The sequence below is a fragment of the Lithobates pipiens genome, unplaced genomic scaffold, assembly GCF_037356315.1.
Source record: "Lithobates pipiens isolate NorthernLeopardFrog02 unplaced genomic scaffold, aLitPip1_a1.2 Scaffold_1, whole genome shotgun sequence".
Classification (NCBI taxonomy): domain Eukaryota; kingdom Metazoa; phylum Chordata; class Amphibia; order Anura; family Ranidae; genus Lithobates; species Lithobates pipiens.
The window spans coordinates 141,994,367-142,020,499 of NW_027507685.1; the positions used below are offsets into that span (position 1 = coordinate 141,994,367).

Sequence of the window (26,133 nt, forward strand, 5' to 3'; positions counted from 1 at the left end):
CCAAGGGGAACTTAATGGTTTACCTAAAAAGCATTTATATAAATGTGCGGTTTTTGTTACCCCTTTGTGTCTCCCCCCCCCCCCCACACCTTATTCATCCCTCTCCCCTTGGGACCTTTCCCTATGACCGTTACCATTAGTCATCCTTGATATTGCTTTCCAAATTCTTACATTTACATGACGAGGTGCTTTCATTGATGTGGAAATTGGAGGATAGGATTAAGGCTTCCTACTGCGGTGATGCCTCATATGATTTAGCATTACATCTGCAGCTCATATGCCTTAATATTTCTTAGATTCCTCATGTTGGACGGTCAATCGGACCCTTTGTTATGTATGGAAATGTCACCTATTTGAAACTGTCGATGAATGGATGACTTTGATTTGCCCCCATTTCTGTTTTTATCATACTGGATTGTATGCGGTTTCTAAACAGATTATATAAAGATTACTTTGAAAAAAAATTATTTACTTCTTGTTAAAAAAAAAAATAATAGTTTGAATAGAAACACTGGAACTTTTCTCATTCCCAGACAATGAAAATTACCCCATGAGAGAGAAGCTGCACCAGTGTGGAGGGCTGCCAATCTTTGCATGGATGCTGGCAAGTTGGATAACAAAAATGGAAAACAGAATTCCAGCATGTAGAATGTTCTGGACCCAAAAAATCTAAAATATCCTGGGACCAGATGCCAACAGGCATCGACGTCCCACTTCCCCTGTCCACCTCCCTTGTAGTCAAGTGTTAACTTCCCCCAACCCAATAACAGAAGATTCATACTTCCGTACAGGGGATGTGATGTACACAAAGCAGGAGCATGTGCATTGTACCTACTATGCATGATTGTGGTTGGAATGCTTTGAAGGCCTGAATGCAAAAAAGTTAATACATGTCCTTAATTTTATTAACGTGGATGCATGTACAACATATTTGCCTTTAGCAGAAATGATATATATAATTTGCCAAAGGGGAGAATCAGTTCTGGTTCTTACCTTTAGGGTGAGGTCAGCAGTAGGGTAGGAAATGGGGTTGAGGCCCATGCCTTGTTGTAGGTGGTGATCCCTCCTCAGCATTGGTATAGATTGTGAAAGCCCTGCCTAAGAGGAGAACAGACAATTTATGAAAAGTTCAGACACAGCTTAAAGAGACACTCAAGGTAAAGTGACAGTCTCTTACTAACCCACCACCTGACCTATTCACCATCTACATGCTCCAATGCCTCTCTGTTAAACCTTGTGTAAGCTCCACAATCATCTGATGCATGCATAGATTTTGTGTCACCCCCTCCCTCACATGAGTGTTCAAGGCTGGCAAATGACCACTCTGATCTAAACAATGCATCCTGAGAGCAAGGGAAGGTCACCACACGCTCCTCCATACATTGAAGCAATAGGTGTTTCTACGGGCCTTGACAGATAAATGGTGGGAGCACTCAGGGAAGGGGAGTATGCACGGACGGGAGTGCAGTAATCTTTCAAGAGAACCTGTTACATCGCAACCTGTAGAATTTTTTTTAAACGTCGCCTATGGATATTTTTAAGAGTAAAAGTTTGTCGCCATTCCATAAGCAGGCGCAATTTTCAAGTGTGACATGTTGGGTATCAATTTACTTGGCGTAACATTTCTCACAAAATAAAAAAATTGGGCTAACTTTACTGTTGTCTTATTTTTTAAAAGTGTATTTTTTCCAAAAAAGTGTGCTTGTAAGACCGCTGCGCAAATACGGTGTGACAAAAAGTATTGCAACAACCGCCATTTTATTCTTTAGGGTGTTAGTTGTTTGGGGGTTCTAAGGTTTCAGGAACATGTTAACCCTCCCATCCGGGGGAAACACTAATACTGAAGGGGAAGCCTAGAGGACTGCCTTTTATGTGGTGGGGTTATACGAGTTTCCTGTCCTGGTAGGTGGAGCCCTAGGTCTCATGGGCTGTCCTGGAAGACGACTTGAGAAAAATCTGTAAGGTCTTTGTGGACCAACTTTGCAGACCCTTAGGTCATATCCACGCGATTACTCACAATTACTTTTGTAAACAATCCTCGATAAGCTAACAAATACTATGACAGTATAGTCTAATATAACCATAAGCTGAACATAAATATGAACCACATACAATTTTATATGAATATTGATTCATCTTATTTGTCAAATTCACTACCATTTTACTGACCTAGAGATTTAATATCTATTATATATTTTGTTTTATTGATTTATAGTTTTTATGAATGTACAGTATATCACTACATTGATCATATGAGATAATCATGGTAAGTTTTACTATATTGTATTTTTGTATATTAGCTCTGAAGGGGAAGCCATTCCCCAACACCAACTGTAGTTAGTTATTATACAGGATTTACATAGCGCCAACAGTTCCTGCAGTGCTTTACAACATGAGGGAAGACAGTACAGTTACAATACAATACAGGAGGAATCAGAGGGTCCTGCTTGTTACAGTTTACAATCTAGGATGATTTAATTTAATGCTTACAACCACCAATGAACAGTTCAAAAAGACTTAAAGGGGTTGTAAATTTAAAAGGTTTTTTATCTTAATGCATTAACCACTTAAGCCCCGGACCAATTGTCAGCCTAAGGACCAGAGGTATTTTTACAATTTTGCACTGAACTGCTTTAACTGGTAATGGCGCGGTCATGCAATATTGTACCCAAACTAAATTTGCATCATTTTCTTCCCACAAATAGAGCTTTCTTTTGATGGTATTTGATTGCCTCTGCAATTTTTATTTTTTACGATATAAAAAGGAAAAAAAAAAAAAAAGATTTTCTACTTTTTGTTATAAGAAAAATTGAATAAACTAAATTTTAGACATACATTTAGGCCAAAATGTATTCAGCCACATGTCTTTAGTAAAAAAATAAAAAAATAAAAATATGTCAATAAGCGTATATTTATTGGTTTGCGCAAAAGTTATAGCGTCTACAAACTAGAGTACATTTTCTGGAATTTTGGAAAGTAGACACGCCAAGCTATTTACTGAGAGGCATGTTGAGTCCATGAAATATTTTATATTTTGCCATAAGTTGCCGGAATATTACAAACTTTTTTTTTTTGCACAAAGTTGTCACTAAATGATATATTGCTCATGCCCCAGACGATGCCACATATGGCGAAACGTACGTAGAGTGGTCTTGACGTGCTTGACGCAAATCACGTGACATTTGGGCGTTCACTTTGCCGTCCGGCTTTTCTTAACGCTGATTTGACCTTTATGTTTGCGAGTATGTTTTTTATTATGGAATAAAAGATTTTGGTTTACGGTTTTACGCTATGGGAGTCTTTGCTTGCCTTTTATGAATGGTCCAACCACGTGAAAACGAGGTGATGTCCCTGTGTGATGACCCCTAAGATTTCTGATATCAAATGCCTTTCTGATTCTGGGATTTGGTAAGCGCGCATTTTTACCATTTATCAGCACGGTGTTGGTGAAGGAAATTCTCTCTTGTACCCGCATAGGATTTCTTGAGAAGAAACACTTATGATTATTGGACTGTTATGCCCACGATTACATCTTGATGAAGAACTGTTTTCTTATATATAATTTTTGAGCACTCTATTCACAATATTTCTGATTGTTCACAAAAATTCTGTGCACTTTACCACTAATGCTCATTACTACGTCTTTATGAGGAACTGTTGCTTATATATAATTTTTGAGCACTTTATATATATATTTTTTTTCTGTACACTTGATTATTGTATGAGTTATAGAGTACATTTTTATTATTCACTTAGTTGTGTTTTTATATTATAATTTTTGACTAGTTAGTGTATACATATTATTCTGTTATAGGTTTTAGATATATATATATATATATTTTTTTTTTGATTTTTGTAATTGTGAGCGCGGTTGAAATTCCTGACTTATATATTGCTCACACATGCTATGGGCATATGTGAAATTACACCCCAAAATAAATTCTGCTGCTTCTCCCGAGTACGGGGATACCACATGTGGGGGACTTTTTGGGAGCCTAGCCGCGTACGGGACCCCGAAAACCAAGCACCGCCTTCAGGATTTAAATATAAAACGCTACCAAAAAAAAAAAAACTGTTAGCGATCGCAGTGATCAGGCCTGACTCTGCGAATGCTGCAGTTATGTGTTTAGTGATTTGTGACAGTGATCGATCGATCGATCGATACTGCACTTGGGTGGGCTGGGCGGAGGGGCAAAACGCAGGTGCTAGCAGGTATCTGGGCTGATCCCGCTAACAATGCGTTTTTTTGGAACCCTAAACTGCTGGGGACACTAGTATAGATCTGATCAGATACTATACCACTACGGGAGGTGTATGCTTTGCGCGTGGGTGTTAGCGGTACTGGCACTAACCTAGCGCTGCCTGGGGCGACGCAGACCCTATCTGACCCTAAAATCTAATTGATATCACCTGCCGGGTGATCAGGGGGTTAAACCTTTATTGGGTAATAAATGGTGGGTGCCCTGATGCTATAAAAAGCAAACTAACCAGAGTCACCCGTAACACTTATACGGTGATCGCTGGTGAAAGGGTTAACTAGGGGCAATCAGGGGGTTAAAATCTTTATTAGGTAGTATATGGGGGTCCCTGACGCCATATAAAAACCTGACGGGGAACCTAAATAACTGGCTAACCAGCATCACCAGTGACACTTATACAGTGATCGCTGGTGAAAGGGTTAACTCTAGGGGCAATCAGGGGGTTAAAATCTTTATTGGGTAGTATATGGGGGTACCTAATGCTATAAAAACCTGGCAGTGAACCTAACAAAATAACTAGCTACCTAGCGGCACCAGTGACACTAATGCAGCGATCAGAAAAACGATCGCTTAGTGACACTGGCAAAAGGGGGTGAAAGGGTTAACTCTAGGGGCAATCAGGGGGTTAAACCTTTATTGGGGGGGGGGGGGGTAGGGGGCTACCCTGGACCTAACACTAACTGCCCTGACACTTTTTACTGTCACAACTGACACTAAATGCAGTGATCAGTAAATAAATGATCACTGCAATCAGTGACACTGTGACTGGGAGGGGGGGATTTGAGTGCCTATGTGTACCTACGTGTCAGTGTAGTGTTGGTGAACACTTACTATGTCTTCTCCTTGCAGTCCGGTCAAAAAGACCGCCCCGAGGAGAGTGACATCACTTCCTCCCTGCCTGTGTTTACACTACACAGGCAGGGGAAGTTTCTCATTCACCAAGAGCGATCGAGAGGGGATGGCCAGAAACCAACGGCCATCCCCTCATCCCGGACAGCTCCTGAAGCGAAACGGACCGCCGCAGCCAGCGGGAGGGGGGTCCGATCGGACCCCCCACACGCTGGAAGGAAAGCACGTACGGGTACGTGCTTGTGCCCGTACATGCCATTCTGCAGACCTAGAATTACACGCGGCGGTCCTTAAGTGGTTAAGGTAAAAAGCCTTCTGTGTGTAGCAGCCCCCCTAATACTTAACTGACCCCTTGCTGTGGGGGCACTCAACAGGATGGATGGGCCAGAAGCACAGAAGAGAGGGATCTGGGCTGCTCTGTGCAAATCCATTGCACAGGGCCAGCTAGTATAACTTTTTTTTTATAAAACTAACAAACATGACGAGACTTCACAATGACTAAGTGATATGCTTTTGTAACAGGCACTCCTCCTACCTAAGTCACAATTCATCTTTTGCTGAATGTTTCTTGTTTTAGAATCGGAGGAATAGCTTCTAGGACCAAAAACAACATTTACATACAATATACCTTCACCACGGATCAGCAGCTTTAAAGAAAGTCGTGCTTTATCAGATACCTATCAGAATTTTTATTGCCATCAGTCTAGCGCTCTCGCATACATCAGACACCTTCTGGATGAAGGCATCCAGTCATGGTCCAAACAAATGTTCATATGAGGAAGTGGTAACAAAGTTAGTGCTCACCATGTCTGCCAGGAAACCCATAGGGGACTAGAAAAGCAAAAAAATCTTCAGACAGACATCTGTAGGCACATCCCCTAAAGACATTGGCTAAAAATAAGGCTTGGCTGAGCTGAGAAGAATTCAGATTTTTTTTATTTATTTATTTTCCAGAAAGTGGCAACATAACTTAAGTAGTCATGAAGATGAAGCATAGTGTCCTGTGATGTACGATAGGTTTATAGTTCCTAGGCTTCACTAGAGTGGGAACATGTCTCTCAGTTACATAGCCTCCTCATTTCCATTCTGAGTACATAGTGAAGGGTCAGAAGGATCTATTGACACATCATCGAGACAGAGCAGAAACACCAACAGTGACATTCCAAATGCTAAAAGAAATAGGATTTTTCTCTACAGCTTACCTGTAAAATCCTCTTCTTAGTGTACATAACAGGACATAGCGCCTATAGTTGAATAAACACTGGTAGATCAATCAGATCAAACAGGAAGTCCCCCCCTATATAACCCCTCCTACACAGGAAGCACATCAGTTTCGTAGCAAGCAATACATTTCCAAAGGAGGAGCGGGACCTCTGTGTCCTGTGATGTACTCCAAGAAAAGGATTTTACGGGGGCGTGGCCTGGACATGAAGGGATAGAGACGTGCACTGCTTGAGCTCCCGGCCATCTCCCACCTAATCTGAGGATTCTTCTGTTTAACCGCAAAATGCCCACCTCGAGAAAGCGTGCCACACAGAGGAAGAGCAAACACACCAGACCACCAATTCAAACACCACAATCGAGAGATATTGAGAGACTTTTCCACCTTTCCCAGCATCGTTCCCCGGGACCTAAAATGGCAACGGCACGAGGCAGCAGGGAGGGTGACCGCGCCGACTGCGCCTCCCCGAACCTAGGCATGGAGACCTCCATGGCAGATCCATACCTCGGCACCCCCTTGGATCTCCACCGCGATGCCCCCGAAACCCCGCGGGCAGCCATACAGACGCTCAAAGTAGATGCAGAGCTCCGCTCGTTGCTGCAAGCGCTCCCTACGAAAACAGACATCACCACCCTTATAGGCACAGTGGAGGCTGCCCACCGCAAAGAAATGGCTCTCGTGCGGGAGGAGGTGAAAGACCTTGCCGCTAGAGTATCGGGCGGTGAGACCTCTCTGACGGCCTTGGAGCGACGAATGGCGGTGATGGAGGAGTTCCAAGAAGCCCAGGCTGGAGCGCTGATGGCACAACAACTGCGGTTGGAAGAAATGGAGGACCGCAGCCGCAGGAACAACCTGCGGGGACTACCAGAGGCGACGGGCCCGGAGGACCTAGCGGATACTGTCACGGCGATATTCCGCAGCATAGCAGGAGTAGAACTGCCGACCTGCCTAGAGTTCGATCAGGTCCACAGGGCCCTAGGCCCAAGATCCTCGGATCCTGCCAGACCAAGCGATGTAGTCTGCCGGCTGCACCATTACCAACATAAGGAAGAAGTTTTTAGGAAGTCCTGGGAAGCTCCTGCCCTAGAATTTGACGGGGCGGAGGTGAAAATCCTCCCAGATATCTCCCGTGCCACTCTGCAGAGACGCACTTTGTTAAAACCCGTGCTGGCAGCCCGCTGCAGAGGAGAAACTTACAGATGGGGCTACCCTTTGTCCGTCATGTTCCAGAGGGACCAGCGATCCTTTACCCTTCGCAACCCGGAGTCTCTACCGGACCTGTTCGCCCTTCCTGAATGCGGAGCCTATCATAGTGCCAAACTGGCTAGCGCCTCTACCCCGCGCTCCGGGATCGGATGCGGGACATGGACGACGCGGGGATCCGCCGCCCAGGCAGCAAAGAAGTCGCCGCAGAACCAGGGTGCCCTCGCAGGAAGATTCCAGGGAGCTGTGAGGTAACTTTTGACTTTGTGCTCCCCCCCCCCCCCGTTGCGGTGCCGGATCATTGAGGGGTCTATGTGGTTGGTACCGTCACCCGCCACGGTCTTCAACTGTTTAGCTCCCTCTGCTTATCCTGTGGCCAGGAGAGCCTAGAGGGCTCCCTCCTGACAAACGGCCGCGAAGGTGGCAACTTTTTGTGAGCTGGTTCCCCCCGCCCAACTGAGATGCTGCATGCGGCGCTGAGCCACCGTTTCTGCCCAGACGGACATGCCGCTGCTCCTGCACTGGCAGAACTACTTTCGCAACATCTCCTTGCACCGGCGGATGCAATGACTCCCCGCAGACCTTGCCGACTTAAACCCTGAGTCCCTGGTCCTCTTCGCTACCTCTGATACCCCTGTCGACCCGGAGCTGGCGACCCTCCCACGGCACTATGCTCTACCTGGGCTGTTACTGTCTTTCTTGTCTGGGGGTCTCTGCGTGACCACTACTCCTGCTATGGGGACTGAGCATAATGACCAGCTATATTACGCCACTGCATCAGAAGTCTGTGTCAGGTTAACCTGCCCCCTGCTGACTGCCTGCTCATGCTCAGCACTGATCTCAACAGGGGGGACTAGACCGCCCAGCTACGAACCTTATAAGAGGGGACCCGGACAAGATGGTACTGCTACCAGCCACTAGGAGGCCACCTAGAACTGCCAGTATATGTCACAACCAGATCTGAGCAGGCCACAGACTCTGACCCTCAGTGGGTAGTTATGGGGCTAACAGATCCCCTTCTGGAAGACACAGTAGTCTCCCTCCACTCCCCCCCCCCTTTTTTTTGGTGGGGGGGCATCAAGGTTTTTCCTCAAGAGCACTTACCATGAGGGACGTCTCTGCTACGGTACCTGGTGAGGCACATTGGACCCTTATCCCTGGCGTGCGACACCTGATTTGGCCGGGGGAGATAGACTGTCCGCGGAGGGGGGGGATTGGGGATATGTTAAAATGTTGATGATATGCATGCAGAACCTGGATTCGATACCTGACTACGGAACTGCATGGACCAGAACGTGAATGGTCAGAGTTTACCGCGCTTTAATGGTTTTTAGCCCTTTCTGTATTTTTGTCCTTTTTCCTTTCTCTATTTAATTAAGATTTAACTTGAGATGTGCACCTTGCACCAGAAACACGTGGAGGTGGGGGACAGGTATAGGGAGCTCGCTACTCCGATCCCTGTCCGTTTCACCCCCCCAATAGGCTAGCATGTCTTGCTAGGGGGTACGGTTTACCCTCAAGGCACTATATGCACATAATTGCATTATTAGGAGACATAGGGCAGTAGGTCCAGTCTCTTACAACTATTCTCTTTTCCTTCACTCTCTACTCTACACTCCCTTTCACGTCGTCGTCCCCCCAACTTTCCTCTATCTTCCCTTCACCCACCCCCCCTTCCTCCCTGCCAACCCCCCTTCCTCCCTACCGGTGTCCCCACCCCTCCTTTTACCTGATAGAAGGTTGAGGTGTGGTGATGCCATGGTCCATCTCTTAATGCGAAGGGCCTTAATACACCGGAAAAATGGCGTATTCTACTAGCAGATTTAAAAAGGTTCCACACGGATGTTGCTTTTATACAGGAGACACATTTCAAACCTAATGCACTACCATATCTACGCAATAGACACTACCCGTTCACGTACCATTCTGTCAACCCAATAGCTAAATCAAAGGGGGTCTCCATACTTCTCTCTAGCAAACTCCCGTGGAAATGCCAGGATTCCCTGATCGATCCCTCTGGCCGTTATGTTTTCCTAAAGGGACTCATTGGCACTGTCCAAGTGACCATGGCGACTACATACGCCCCTAACGAACTCAAAGCCACTTTTATAGAGAGAACTATGGAGAAACTACAGGAATTTAAAGCAGGGCAACTACTGCTAGGCAGAGACTTTAATACCCCACTAATGCCATCTGTGGACACTTCGGCTGGTAAGACCTCCATGCCTGTGAGCCAGCTTAAACGCGTTGCGAAGATGCTACACAATTCACAACTTATTGATATCTGGAGGCTACAACACTCCGGAGAATGGGATTATACGTTTTACTCTCCCATGCACAAGGTCTACACCCGCATTGACTACTTCATGATCCCCCACTCCCAACTACATGTAGTAGAGAGTTCCTCCATTGGGAACAGGACTTGGTCGGACCACGCGCCGATATTCCTAACCTATAAACTGTCTGACGTACCCTCCCTGACGCAAAAATTCTGGCGCCTCAATGAAAGTTTATTACAAACCCCAGAAGTACTTGAGGACGTGACCGCGACATTGCGTTACTATTTCCGGGAAAACGATCTACCGGACTGTGACCCGGGAGTTCTATTGGAAGCCCACAAGCCAGTAGTCAGAGGAGTCCTTATTAAGCACGGCGCGCGGATTAAGCGAGAACGCACTAAACATCTTGACCAATTATTAGAGAAACTGCATGCAACAGAGGCCAGACACAAACACACCCCCACGCAGTCCTCTGAAACCGATCTACAAGTCAGGAGGAAACAAATCACAGACATTCTTCACTGTAGAGCTAAAGCGGCCATACAGTCCTGTCGTAAGATGACCTATGAAGCGGGAGATAAATGCGGGAAACTGCTGGCAAGACTAGTCAGAGAGGGTAAACTCTTGACATATATCCCCCACATTATTAGGTCGGGAGGCCGGAAACGTTAATATGCCCACGCACATCACCCAAGAATTTAGCAATTTCTATTCAGATTTATATAACCTCCGGACAAACCCCCCAACACAGGCAGCCTTGACCGCTTACATTGCGTCGTCCCAAGTACCTTCCATCTCACCAGAAGCCAAAGAGGAACTAGAATCCCCAATAACTTTGACAGATTCACAGAGCCATAGGGTCTATGAAGCCGGAGAAAGCCCCGGGACCTGACGGCTATACCCTGCAATACTATAAAAAACTATCAGACCTGCTAGGTCAACCCATGCTCCAGTTTAATGCACTAGGAACAGGCGGGGGGTTCACTAGAGACTCCCTGAGCACCCATATCTCGGTAATACATAAAGGGTGTAAGGACCCAGGGTCCTGTGGTAGCTACAGACCGATATCTCTCCTGAATATAGACCTTAAAATTTATACTAAGATCCTGGCTACAAGATTAGCAGACCACCTCCAACAACTAATACACCTGAATCAGGTAGGCTTCATCCTCTCTAGAGAAGCTCGAGATAGTACCACGAAAGTACTAAATCTACTCCATGTGGCGAGAACCGCAGGAACCCCGTGTGTCCTGTTAAACACGGACGCCGAGAAGGCCTTCGACCGTGTGAACTGGTCATTCATGTTTGCAGTGCTCCGACATGTGGGATTGGGAGAACGGATGATCGGATAGCTGGAGTATACTCCAACCCAACGGCCCAAGTCAAAATTAATGGGATTCTATCGAATTCCTTCCCGATAACGAATGGGACGCGACAGAGATGCCCACTATCCCCTCTCCTGTTTGCACTATCCCTGGAACCCTTTTTAGCCACGATCAGACTGAACCCCGATATACAAGGGGTGATAGTCGGGCGGTCGTAACACAAGCTCTCGGCCTATGCTGATGATATGCTTTTCACACTAACCAATCCAGGGGTATCACTGCCAAATCTGCTTAAAGAATTTGAGAAATACGGGAAGTTATCTAATCTGAAGATAAACTTCTCCAAATCAGAAGCTATGGGAATCCTGATACCGCCGCGCTTACAATCTAACTTCCAATTCAAATGGATGACTACCACCCTGACTTATCTAGGGACTAACATCCCACCTGACCTATCGGACCTGTATGAATACAATTCCCCCCCCCCTGCTAACGAAGGTGAGGTTGCTTTAGGATTCATGGCACAAAGGGATTCACTCCTGGTTCGGTAGGTGTAATTTACTGAAAATGTGCATCCTACCCAAATTTTTATACCTCTTCCAGGCTCTGCCGATTAAAATTCCACCCGCATATTTTAAACAGGTACAGGCAATATTCACCCATTTTGTTTGGGCACAAAAGCAACCTCGGATACCATGATCTCAACTCTCCCTGCCGAAACATTATGGGGGGTTGGGGCTACCAGACATCAAGCAGTATTATCATGCTACCCACCTGGGTAGGATGGTGGATTGGAGTCGCAATCTTGATGCTAAGTTATGGGCCCAAATTGAGCAACAACAATGCTCTGTCCCATTAAAGACCGCTCTATGGTGCAGAGATGCACTGCCGCGAGAAACGAAAACCCACCCTCTCATAGGTAACACTCTGACGACCAAGACATCACCGTTAACACCGATCCTAGGTAACCCCAGGTTTACACCGGGTCTACCGACCACGCAATTTCAGCCATTACGAAATCCCAACCTCTCAGTTTGCAACACCTGGTGGCTGGACTTCCATACCGGACCTTATGAACCCTATCGGTCCTTATCGCCTGGATTTCTGGAACGCTGCATGCTTGAACCACTTTCTTCAGTCTATCCCGAACCCCTTAGACTATGCCAGACCAATAACTACATTCGAGGAATACTGCTCTGACGCGGAACCAATTTTCCGAGTCCTTTATAAAATGTATTTATTACTAAATACGCCGACGCAACCACCATGCATTGCAGGTCTTGCAAAATGGGAAGATTTAGATTTAGGTCGCACCTTCACGCAAACCCAAAATTAATAATATACTGCGGTTCGCTCTGAAGTCCTCGTTATGCACAAAAATACAAGAGACGAATTATAAAATCCTCGTGAGGTGGTACTTAACACCTAGTCGTCTGCACCTTATCTTCCCGGACGCGCCTGAACACTGCTGGCGCTGTCGAGAGGATAGGGGCACAATTCTACACATCTTCTGGTCCTGCCCCAAGCTAACGGAGTTCTGGGCAGCGGTCCGAACCATCTCTCAAAAATTCACAGAGTGGCAAATCCCGAATGACCCGGCGTTCTTCCTGCTGCACGTTTCGACCCTACGCCCTAGGAAATGAACACAATCGATACTACGCCACCTAACGAATGCAGCCAAATCCTGTATCCCTCTACTCTGGAAGCAACAAACACCCCCGACTGCGGCAATGTGGCTGCGGAAGGTGGAAGATATCAACAAAATGGAGGATCTGATACTAACAGCCCAAGATCGGCAGGAAGCCTATCGAAAGACTTGGTCTCTTTGGAATGCGTTTGTGTACTCGGATGAGGGCAAGGCCCTCTTCGGAAACTAATTAACTACATGCCAGTACATAGAAGACCACAAAGGGAACGCAGACCCCACCCCTTCCCCATCCCTCCCTTTCTTCCCCATCACTTCCTTCCTCCCCCCCCCTTTTTTCTTTCCCTCTCCCCCCCCCCCCCCCCCACCCCTCCCTCTTTTCTGTTCTTATCTTACCTTATCTACACTCTCATTCTTTGTCTTGGCCGTGGCCCCAAGCCTGCTCGCAGTGACCTTACACTAAGTTGCTAGACTGGGCCTCGGAATAATTGAGTGACGTGGAGTGGCAATGACCTCTCTACCGGTTCTGACCAAGAGGGCAATGCCTACAAGGTCGGACGACTGTACACGACAAACTGAGGAGTTATATGCTGCAATATCTGTAAATGTAAGGCATGTTTGGGAGGCTGCGACCTTCATTGTTTCAGTTATTACTGTATGTTTTGGGGCTTTACCCCATGTGTGTGATAATAAAATATTTGCAAAAAAAAAAAGAAAGAAAAGGATTTTACAGGTAAGCTGTAGAAAAAAAAAATCCTAATTTTCGTACATGACAGGACACATAGCCGGTTATTAATAACTACATGGGACATCCCAAATCAATATCCTTGAGGGGATGGAGACACCATCATAGAAACTGCCACCAGACAAGGACCTACTCTGCTATTTACAATACGCTGAAGCCATAGACAGTACCTTCTACATTATTGACATCCACCTGGTAAAAATCCTGTAGATGTATAAACCAAAGACCCAATTGTGGTCTTGCACACCTGGGCCACTGAAACACAATGACGAATGGCCCAAGTTACTGCCCCACACCTGGTAAAGAATCTTTGCCCAGATTAAAAAAAAAAAAAAAAAAAGTGTTTTTTCCATTTTAACCACAGGCATCATTGATAAACTGGCAGATCCACTGCTAAATATTCAACATGGATGCCGTCTGCCCTTCCTGGGCTCTTCTGACAGCACAAACCAGGATTTCAACAACTCAAGTAGATCCTGAGCGCCTGAACAACCTCTAGACTATGTAGCGATCTTTCTAATGCCGACTTTGGATTAGGAGAAAAATAAAAAGGCAAGATACTACCCTGATTGAAGTGAAAACTAGAAACCACTTTAGGTAATAAAAATGGATGAGGACGCAACATCAACTTATGATGCGAGACCAAGAACGGCTCCTTGCATGAAAGAGCCGCCAACTCTGAAACTCCACTCAGTGAAATGATAGCAACCAAAGAAGCCACCTTCTGATATAAAAGGACCAACAGAATCCCCCAATTGGTTCATAAAGTGGCCTCTGCAAGGAAAATCAAGATCAAATTCAAGTCCCAAGGACACAAGAATGGCCTGACAGGTGGGACTGTCCAAGTTACATGCTGTATGAGGTATGATATGAAACAAGTCGTGAGAAGCAACAGCCTCTGGAAAAGAATGGATATGGACAAACTCTGACCCTTAATGATACTTAAGGCCAATCTCCTTTGCCTTACACCGATTGGAGAAAGAAAAAGACAATCTCCCACTTATATTTCTGCTGGTGCCACTTCCTGGCTTCACCCCAGGCAATTTTTTTTTTCAAATGCTGTAATTGTGGCAGAAGCTGAAGGGGGGGGGGGGGGGGTAAAGTTAAGGGAGAACTGATCCTTAAGGTGTTACCAGTTACCCTATTGGCAATGGGACTCTCGTCCCGGACATATCGGACCCAACCTGTTGTAGAAATTGGAATCTATTAGATTCCCCTGCAGACTGCCATGATTCTATCCCTAGAATATGTATTGGCGATAGACACCGCACTGGTACTGTCCCAGAAAGAATGTGGTTCACCTCCCTGAGACGCATTACCTCTGGTGCCGCCCTGGTGGTTGATATATATGCCTGTAGAGGCCTTTCTGGATAGAACCTATAACTGGTTTGTCCTATAATCCAGAGCAAGACGCATTGGCCAAAAATTCCAAGATTTTGATGGACAGTATTCTTTCCTGTGGAGACCAAGCCCCCTGAATTGTAGCCAGCCTCAAATCAACTTGGAGACTGGCATCAGTGGTTATTCTCCAAATTCCTGAAAAGGAAGAATATCAACCAATTTTTGCTCTGAGACACCCCAGAAACAGAGCCTTACGGCAATCCAATGCCTGGATCTTCAAGTTCCAGACCGAGAGAATGATCCTCCTACCATGACTTGGAATAGGACTGTATGTAGGGAATGTGCTTTGACCTAAACACGGCTTCCTCCTGTAGAAATATATTGAAGGAACCTCTGGAATCGACTGCTTCCTGAGCAAAGATTGAGGTAATGGGAAGATTCCCAAAAAAAAAATAAAGAAAAAAAAAACTGCTTTCCACTGCAAATACAGAAATCCTTGATGAGCCTGGAAAAAACCGTCACATGAAGATGTTTAGAGATGATTATGAAGCCTGAAATCTAGCTCTTGCAGAGAGGTCATCACTGAACAGATCCTGCCTATCTGAAAACAGAAGGATGTTCAGCGGCTTGAGATCTTAAGACAGACCTCATGTTCTGATTTGGTTTTGGAACTGCTAGCATTTATTGTTTCAAAATAATGAGCCCATAACTTTTGCTCCAACAGCAAATGCAAGGCAAAAGACTGATGACTCTGTGGCAGACTCAGACAGTCCCAAGAGGTGCACTTAACCTACCAGGTTTCTGCCGGCTAAAGATGGAACAAACCACCCCAGAGACTGCCCTAAGATCTTCTGGCCTGAGATACTCCCAAAACACAGCCACCTCAGATGCCTCCCTCACCCAGGTGGGAAAAAGCTTACAGTATCTGGTATTCCCGGGCAGTCTCCCATCTATATACTTAACCAGGTTTGATCCTGCTTGGGCTTCAATCAACCGAGATCACACATGATCAAGCTGATGCGGCCGCAGTCTATCTGACGAAAAAATAAATGCGTCAGAAAACACTGCAATTCCAAAAACCACAGTGTCTCAGATGCACCTGACACCACTGTCCATCATAACGCAGCAACTATATTAGCCAACCTAATGTACAGTCCTCCAAGGATGCAGGCCTAAAACAATGATGGTTTACCTCTATGCAAACCATTAGGTATGCAAGTACTCAGGTATGCCATTATGCAAGTACCTAGGTATGCAAACATGCAGGCATATACATATTCTTGCCATTCACGTATTTATGTATGCAGTTCATGGCCAATAAGCACCCACGCCTATACCCCTAGGCAAAAAAGCACATATGCATGTAGTCCCAGTCAAATAAGCACATGTGCATATAGTCCTAGGCAAATAAGCACATGTGCATGTAGTCCTAGGCAAATAAGCACATATGTATGTAGTCCCAGGAAAGGGACTATGTATGTAGTCACAAGTAGATATGTATATAGCTTAATGTAAATAAAATGTATGCAGTACAAATGAAAACATGCCAGCATGTGTTTAAGCAACATGCATCTATGGAAGCATGCGTTTATGGAAGCAAGCACGTGCTTATGCAACTATGCATTTAGTCAAAACATGAAAGCGTGCGTCCCTGTAAACACGCAGTTATACAATACGTGCCTATGGAAAATAGGATTTTTTGTACTCACCGTAAAATACCTTTCTCTGTAATTCACCGACCGACAGCTCCTTCTCTTAGCCACTGGGTTGTTACTCCCACCTTTAGGAGAATACTAGGCATTACATGTTATGCAACAGATCTTTCCAGTTTGGCCCAGGGGGCGGTCCCTTAGGTAACGACCCTCCAGCCTGCCATGCAGTCATCAGTACGTCAACAAGCAGTATAACGTAAAGAGAAAGGAGGGGCGGGTGATGTGTCTGTTGGTGAATTACAGAGAAAAGGATTTTACGGCGAGTACAAAAAATCCTATTTTCTCTTACATTCACCGACTGACACATCTCCTCTTAGTCATTGGGATGTCCCCCAAGCAGTGCCAAACAAGGGGAGGGAAAACAGCATAAAAAAAACTTCATCCACCATGGCAAGGGGGAACTAGTGAAACTTTACCACAAAAACAATAGAGTGTGTGGAGAAATCCACCACAAAGAGTGACTACCCATAACCGCACCAAAACCTGTGAAATATAATGCAACAGTGCATTACGTCAACGGTACTGCGTTTTTATCGAAAAACCAGGAAGAAAGAAAAATATTGCATACTCAATTGTAACTATACGGCCGCCTGCAAAACTTTGCAGCCAAAACAGGTGTCAGCCGATGCACCGACATCTACCTTGTAGAACTTGGTAAACGTGTGGATAGACGACCAGGACGCCGCTTTACACACTTGAGCGACAGGCGCTTAGTGTCGGAAGGCCCGAGACGTTCCGATTGCCCTTGTGGAGTGGGCCGTGACTGGAAAGGGGGGCACCTGCCCCTTCAAGGCATAGGCCTGCACTACAATCTGTCTGATCCACCGGGAAATGGTGGCCGACGAGACCGCCATGCCTTTCTTTGGAGCAGCCACTGACACAAACAGTGAGTCTGACTTCCGAAAGGGAGCCGTGGCAGACAAATACACCTTCAGAGCCCGAACCACGTCCAGAGCATGAAGGGCCGCCTTCTTAGGATGTGTCGGCTTAGGACACAGAGCTGGTAACACAATGTCCTCATTGATATGAAAAGCCGAGACCGCTTTGACAGAAAGGACGGTTGCGGCGAAACACCACTTTATCCTTGTGAACAACCAGATAGGGTGACTTGCAGGACAAGGCCACCAGTTCCGAAACCCTCCTGGTCGATCTGATGCGACTAGAAAGACCACTTTCTGGGAAAGGGTCAACAGGGGAATCTCCCTGATATTTTCAAAAGGTGGTTTCTGAAGCGCCGACAATACCAGGTTCAGATCCCATGGGGCTAACGGTGGATGCACTGGAGGGACTACATGTCGCACCCCTTGAACAAAGGTACTCACTAATAAGTGAGATGCCAGGGGCCGCTGAAGAAAAAAAAAAAAAAAAAAAAAGACAGCCAAGGCTGATATTTGCCCCTTAATAGTGCTTAACGCCAATTTCTGGTCTACTCCTTGCTGAAGAAACAGCAGGATCCTGGATATAGAAAAGGAGCATGCATGCCATCCTTTCTCCACACACATGGAGATGTAAGCCTTCCAGGTACGATGATATATCTTCCGAGAAGAAGATTTCCGTGCTCTCAACATAGTGGGGATCACAGAGTCAGACAGACCCCGGTTCCTCAACACCTGGCTCTCAATAGCCATGCCGTTAAAGCCAGCAATGGTAAAGCAGGATGGAGAATGGACCTGGAGATGGAAGGTCCTCTCGTAACGGCAGTCGCCATGGGGCATCTGCCACCAGGCGCACTAGGTCTGCGTACCAAGGATGCTGAGGCCAATCAGGGGCAACCAGAATTACTGAGATCCCTTCGACTTCCACTCAGCGAAGCAGACGTGGTAACAGTTTCAGTGGAGGAAAGGCGTAGATCAGCTGGTACTGATCCCACAGAGCCGCCAGCGCGCCTGCCCACGGATCTCTTGTCCTGGACACGAATTCCGTCACCTTCCGATTGAGACAGGAGGCCAGAAGATCCACATCTGGTGTGCCCCACCACAGGCACAGTAGCCTGAACACCTCCGGATGCAACGCCCATTCTCCTGGGTCCAGCATCTGGCGACTTAGATAGTCCGCCTGCCAGTTCTCCACTCCTGGGATGTAAACGGCTGATAGAGCCGCTACATGTCGCTCGGTACATGTCGCTCGGTACATGTCGCTCTTCCCACCAAAGTATGTGAGCAACCTCCCGTGCGGTGGCTGAGTTTCTTGTTCCTCCTTGGTGATTGACGTATGCCACCGCAGTGGCGTTGTCTGACTGGATTCTGATCGGACGCCCTTGCAGTCTCATCAACCATGTGGAGAGGCATAGCCTGATCGCTCTTAGCTCGAGCAGATTGATCGGCAACTTGGATTCCTCCGTCGACCAGAGGCCCTGAGCTGACTTAACCCCCATCACTCCACCCCAGCCGAATAGGCTGGCGTCCGTTGTGATCACTGTCCATTTCAGAGGCAGGAACGACATCCCGGCCTGAAGCACCGGGGACCTCAGCCACCAGATCAGAGAATCTATGACTAACTGGCTCACCTGGATCGGTCTATCCAGGGACAACGGAGATTTGTCCCACTTTGTCAAAATCTCCTTCTGCAGAACTCTGATGTGGAACTGGGCATATGGTACTGCCTCGAAGGAGGCCACCATGAGTCCCAGGACTCGTAAGCAGTAGCGAATTGACGACCACTTGCGGTTCATTAGCAGTTTTACTGCGGCTCTGAGAGCATGCAGCTTGTCTGAAGGGAGAAACACCCTCTCTTCCCTGGAGTCCAGCAGCAAGCCTAGGTAATCCAAACGCTGGGTCGGTACTACCACCGACTTCTTTAGGTTTAACAGCCACCCAAACTCTTGCAGTGTCTGTATGGTGATCGCCACATCCTCCTTTAATTCTGTGGTGGAAGATGCTCTCAGGAGAAGATAGTCTAGATATTCCCACGATCGCGATACCACGTTGCCGCAGCAACACCAAAACTGAAGCCAATACCTTGGTAAAGACTTTTTATGCCGAAGGCATATGGGTATGTGTAGGTACGCATCCTGAATGTCCAAGGACGCCAGGGAGTCTCCTTGATGGAGGGCAGCGACTACTGAGCGAACCAATTCCATTCTGAACCTCTGCACTTTCACAGAGTGATTGAGGGCTTTTAGATCCAAGATTGGACGTACCCCTTCCTTCTTTGGAAATACAAACCGGTTTGAGTAGAACCCCTGGAAACACTAGATTCCGAAACAGGTACAATCACCCCGCGATTCAGCAGGTCCTTTACTGCCCCCAAGAGGGCCTCCCGGCGAGCCGGAGAAACGGGCATGCTGGAGGGGGAAGAATCTGTTTTGCGGCCAAGAAAAACTATTTTGTAGCCGTAGGAAATCAGATCGCAGACCCATTGGTCGGACAGTCGAGAGGACCACCAGGGCTGCAAACTCCCGAAGGTGACCCCCCACCCAAGTCATGGGTGGGGGCAAACCTTCATGCGGTAGCACTTTTGTTCGCAGGCTTGTTAGGTTTGCGGTTTCAGGGACGTTTCTGTCCTTCTGTGGTCATCCTGGGGACGTTTAACCAAAGCTCTGGGCAAACGAAAAAGCCGCTTATGAGCGTAAAAAAAGAGGGCCCTTGCCTACAGCGTGGCTCCTTATGCCGCGTACACACAATCGGAATTCTGGCCAGAAAAAGACCAATAAGAGCTTTTCATCGGAAAATGCGACCGTGTGTATGCTCCATGGGAATTTAGCTGCCCGAATTTCTGCCAGCCAAAAATTTATAGCATGTTCTCAATTTTCCAGACGGGAAAAACTTTCTATCGGTAATTCCGATCGTGTGTATGCAATTCTGACACGTCAAAAATCCCGCATGCTCAGATTCAACTACAAGACAGAAGCTATTGGCTACTGGCTATTGAACTTCCTTTTTCTAGTCACGTCGTATGTGTTGTACGTCGCCGCGTTATAAATTATCGGAATTTGATGTGACCAGCTTGAGCCGAATTCAGTCGAGAAAACCATCAGAGCTTTTTTCGACGAGAATTCCGATCGTGTGTAAGCGGCATTAGCCTTCCTGGCCTGTGGGAGTAGAGTCCTCTTACCACCTGTGGCATTCTTAATAATGTCATCCAAGGAGGCGCCAAACAGCCGGTCACCAAGGAAGCAAAGATCTGTCAGGGCTTTTTTAGATGCCTGGTCCGCAGACCAGCATTTCAATCAAATCAGGCCCCTCAACACCACAGCTGACACTGAAACCCTGGATAACAAAGGGAGAGTATCCAAGGCCGCTCCACAAACGTACTTCAGGCCTTGCACTAATTGGTCTGCTAATTCCACACAGACAGGAGAAGCCTGCTGTTCTCCCAATTCATGGTGCAACAGTTTTGCCCACTCAGTGTCTGAGACACAAGTGCAGATGCCAGTACTGGTCGCACGGCTGACCCCACAACCGTAAACAAGTTACGAGCCACTGCCTCTGTCTTCCTGTCCGTGGGATCCTTAAAACGCAGGAGTCCCCTCTACCGGGATCGTGGTTACTTTGTTTAACCTGGATATTGGGGGATCCACGACCGGAGGAGCTGACTATTTTTGAGAAGGCTCTCCTCAAAAAGGTAACGCACCGCCACGTATTTGGGGACCGAAAAGGTCCATTGCGGGCGACCCCATTCCTTGTAAATGAACTTGTCAAAATAAGTCAGATACGGGAACACCTTAGGTGAATGGGCTGGCTTAAAGGACCCAAGGGGGACCGCTACCTCAGTGGAGGAATCTGCCGGCTCCTGAATCTTCAGGGTATTATGCACAGCTGTGATAAGTGCTCCAACAAGCGCTTTGTCGTGCATGGACCCAGACGGCGACTCATCCTCACTGTCCGAACAGTCCTGGTCAGCGTCATCTGACACGACAGAGCAGGGGTCACCACAGCCTCAGTGGGCCAGAGTCTGCGTCAGAGCTCTCCCCAGAGTATGGGGGGCAGGGGCCGCTTTTTAGCACATTTGCGCCCACGCACCTCCTCCATCTTGGCAACGAACGAATTGAGGACCGCCGACAAGGTGTCCAAGGGCGCTGCAGTTCGCAGGCGACCCAGTTGCAATTGACTGGATTTCGGGGGAAGAAACACCAGTTTCTGAAGCCATGGTGACCCTACCCTGTCTGCCACCCGAAGGGGACTTAGGACAGTGACAGTCCCACTCTCCTTACTGCTGCAGGCTGAGGGGCTCTTTCCTGCAGGACTCACCACCCTGAGGGGTTCTGCGCTATCCAGCAGGCAGTGCCTGTAGTCTCTATTGGCTCCCAGGTGCAGAGGAATTAGCTCTGTGTCAGTGGAAGCAGCTGCTAATGGCGTTGAAACCGCTCTGTAGTGTGCTCAGGCTCAAAGAAAATGGCCACCCAGCGTCCAGCATAAGGACATAAAAAACAGGGGAGATGAACGTCGAGCACGGGAGCACATGCCTCTAGAGAACACGGGAAAAAATGTGTTCAGGCTTCTAGAAAATGGCCGCCAGTGTCCAGTATAAGGACAAATCACAGGGAAAATGTCCGCCAAAGCCCAGGAGAGCATGCTGCCCTTGCCACACCATAAGATAGCCGCTGTATGCAAGCCATGAGGCTCAGAGGAACAATGGCGATGAGCACAGCGCTGCACAGGACACAAGCAGTCTCATAGGCACCTTCCAGGGACATGAAAAACAGGACCCAGGACACAGCCAGCAAATATATGTATATGTATATTTATGCATGTATAATCATGCATCTTTTTGCAGACATGTATTTTTATGCGAACATATACAACATGTTTAGCAACCGTGCATTTCAGCAACTGTGCGTTTTAGCTAGTTTGCAAGCATGCATCTGCTTAACTGCAGTTGGCCCCATGCTAGTCCTGCAGGATTTAACCAAGCACATATGCACCCAATGCAGCCTCTATGCTGTTTCAGAACAGTGAAAAAAGAAAAAAAGATTCTGCAGACCAAAACGCACACTATACTGGAGACACAATTCCTTAAAGTACTCCCATGTCCATGTTTTTTCAAATGTGTATATTTAAACATGCCTTTAAGCAACAAGTTTGCAAGCATGTATACTAAGCTGCACCTGCCTTCCGAGTAGTAAAAAACACTTTAAAGTGAACTATCTGTCCAGAGGTGTATTGACTTACAGTTGAACAATCCCCCACAGATTAAGCAGTAAATATGCAGCATATAATCATGACTTATCCACACAGTCCACCTATAGTAAGTACTCACACTTGTTAGTATCCATGGGCTGCTGTTATGTCTCCAAAGACCCTGCTGAGCCTGTTTGACCACATGGCAACATGGCCGCCCTTCCACTTCCTGCCTATATAAAAATAGGCCATACTGAGCGAGCCCGCACCCTCTAGTAGCTGGAGGAGAAACCGCAGTCCACACAACCAAGCAGTACACAGCATGATTAAAGAGCATACTACACCCAGTGGCCACCAGGAGACAGTCAGATCTCTTTTTTTGTGCAGACTTACCATTCCTGCTGCAGGACTCTGACCATAAAAGGGGTCAAATCTTCACCCATCGCAGCAAGCTTTGTCATAAAAGACCTTCAGAGACTGGATCCCCCTTAATGTGGGGTCCACTCCCCTGGACCTGTATAGCACCCTGCAGGAAAGCACCTTGGTCAGAACAAACACTGCACTGGGCTCCATTACACAGGGTCCAGTGCCATAAGGCTGCATTACAGGCAAACCTCAAAGAATCTTCTCTCCTTCCAATGAGGCTTGGGTAACATCCATTTTGGTTGATAGCTTTTTCAAATAGAGCCGATTGAAGTCCACGATTCCTAATAGAACCGTCCAGACCTCCAACACATTTATCACATCAGTGACCACATTACAGACACTGGCAAAAAAAAACTGATGTGCTTCCTGTGTAGAAGGGGTAATATAGGGGAGGACTTCCTGTTTGATTGTTCTGTATGATCTACCAGTGTCCATTCACCTATAGGTGGCGTATAACCAAAGTAGTTAATATAACTGGCTCTGTGTCCTGTGATGTACGATAAAGAAATTTAAGATCACTTCACTGTATCTGAATGTCAAACTTAAAGTGCAACTTTAGTCAGAAAATTAAGTCTGCTAGATCACTTTAGGCTGGCCCATTTTGCCATGTAAAAATAAGTGTCTGTACTGTTTAAAATCCAGTAATACACTCTTACCCTGCTCTGCACATGCTCAGTTGCTCTCTATTTTTAGACGCTGCAACGTTTGTGGAGGCCAATCTGCTGACAGCCTTAAAGCAGAATTAAACCCTTCTATCCTTTACAGCCAAGGAAGCTTCTTCTGTTTGATCTGCAACTGCCATGGTGCTGCACACATGATTCCTTTTGACACCAGCAATTTGATGGTTTGATAGTTTGGTTGAGAGAGCAAGCAAAAGTGAGTTAGTAATCCTGACATACCTGGAATGTAACTTTTTTGAAACCGTTAAATCAATGGGTTTAGTTCTGCTTTAGGATTTACTTCTGCTCAGTGGCCTTGGGCTTCAGCAAAAAGAAGAAAACAGGAGCAATGCTGGAGGCAATTTACAGCACACACTCATTTTGGTAGCATAATTAATGTAGAATGTATGTTCCTTGCTAAAGAACATTTTTTATCAAGTAGTTCTGGGTAAAAGTCTGCTTTAAATCATGAAGCACTGAGTATTTTCGATGGCTTCAATGGAACTTAGGAGAGGAGGTGTTGAGAATACATGGAAAAAGGGGGTGGGAAAAACAAATCCCTTTATTCTAAAATTAGGTAAAGCAGCAGAATCTCTAAAATCATGCAGGCATTACAGATTTTGCAGCTACACTCGCCCTATTACACCCTATTAACTCTAGAGACCCCAGGGCATAAAGGAATCCAAGAAATCTAATCAAGCTTCCAGAGTTTTCTGTTATAAAAACTTTGGTCACTGAAGACTTCACCTTAAGAAGAAAAAGAGAATTTGTTCTCTACGGTGTATAATCAATCGCTTTCACAGAAGCTGGAGACAGCCTGCAGCTTAATGAGCTGTCTGAAGGACCCTGAAGCTGTCTGAACATTTACCTGGTAGAACTTGGAAAATGTGTGCACAGATAACTAGGTTGGCAGGCTTGCAAATCTGCGAAACTGCTGCTGAATGCTGAAAATCCAGGAAGCACTCAGAGCTAGTAAGTGCACCTTGACAAGAATGGTTGCAACCTGTTCGAGACCACAGGCTCGGATGAGGGTCTGCCTAAGACACCTAGAGATGGTGGAATGAAGCCAGAGGACCCTTTGGGGTCCCACCGAGATGACAGAGTCGTGGCTTCTTTCAGGAAGACCGATTACCTAAGAAAAACCTGAAAAGCATGAACCACATCCAGACAATGGAGGTAAATGTCCTGTTGGTGAACTGGAGGCAAACAGAGGGATGAAAAAAAACTAAGTCTTGGTTAAAGGGAAACCATCTTTGGCCAAAAGTCAGTCCTGAGCCTCAGCTTGTTCCTATGCAAAAGCAGAAAAGTGTTCCCTGCAGAATAAGGCCACCAATTTAGAAACTTGCCTCGCAGAGGTGATCGCTACAAAAAATAAATAAAAAAACCTTGTGGGTGACAGAGTGTGTGTCTGCTCTGGGTTCAAACGGTGGTTGCTGAAGCACTGAGAGAACAAGATTCAGATCCCACAGTCACAGGAGAGCAGAGAAGCACACACCGAATAATATATGCCTTTCATCTCTCTGATGATAGACCAGGCGGGAGGGAGATTTCCCAGATTTTAGGCATCATATACTCCTAGACACTCCTGTCACTCATAACATGGGCTTCAACTGACATGACAAAGCCAGTGACTGTGATGCAGAATGGTGAATAGGTTCTTGGAATAGAGAATACTGAACAAACTGGCTTCCATGGACTTCAAAACTGGAGTCCATGAGCATCTGCCAGGAGTTGTACAAGGGCCGGTGTACCACATTTGCCTGGGGCAGTCTGGAGCGATAATGATCACCAAAATGTGATCAGTGAATCTGTGAAACAAGAGGCCTCAGGGGAAAAAAAAGCATAGATCAGGATGTACAACGTGCACCAAGCATACACTGCTTCTGCTAAAGTATCCAGTCCAATTTGTTAAACCTGGTGGCCAGGAGGTATGCGCATCCATAATCCCTCACCTGCAACACAGATCCCGGAATGCCTCCAGATGTAGAGCAATTCTCAAGTGTCCAAGAGCTACTAGCTAAGATTATCTGTCTGCCTGCTGTCTATGCCTGGAATGTACAAGGTGAAGACGAAACTACAACAATCAAGTGCCTGAAAGGACAGGGTACCTAGTTCTGCTCCCCAGCTCAAAAGGCTGGCATGCATCATGTGGAACTTCCAGAAGAAGGATAGAAAGGACTTCTGACTCAAGAGTTGGATTTCTGAGCCTCCAAACCAGAGAAAACCTGATCAGTGACAGGTGAATTGGTCTTTTCAAAGACTGAATTGACTTCTCATGTGACAACAGAATGCTGTGTTGCAGGGGTCTGAAGTGATACTGGGCAAATAAAAATTGCTTTGTGAGAGTCTACCATCAGGCCAACAATTCCTAGACTGGACAATTCAAATTTCTGATGTCTAAAACAGGAG

General features: G+C 46.5%; 1 protein-coding gene and 1 non-coding gene across 2 annotated transcripts in view; both read right to left on the reverse strand.

Annotated features, from left to right (window-relative positions):
* Nucleotides 1–26,133, reverse strand: part of PRRC2B (proline rich coiled-coil 2B) — a gene marked incomplete in the record, with an annotated part of 197,601 nt that overhangs the window by 19,041 nt on the left and 152,427 nt on the right. The window contains 1 exon segment of the mRNA XM_077477969.1: nt 994–1,098. Coding sequence (XP_077334095.1) covers nt 994–1,098 — 105 coding nt within the window.
* Nucleotides 6,163–6,243, reverse strand: LOC143989704 (small nucleolar RNA SNORD62). Its single transcript, XR_013277064.1, has one exon. It is a non-coding gene; the product is annotated as a small nucleolar RNA SNORD62 (small nucleolar RNA).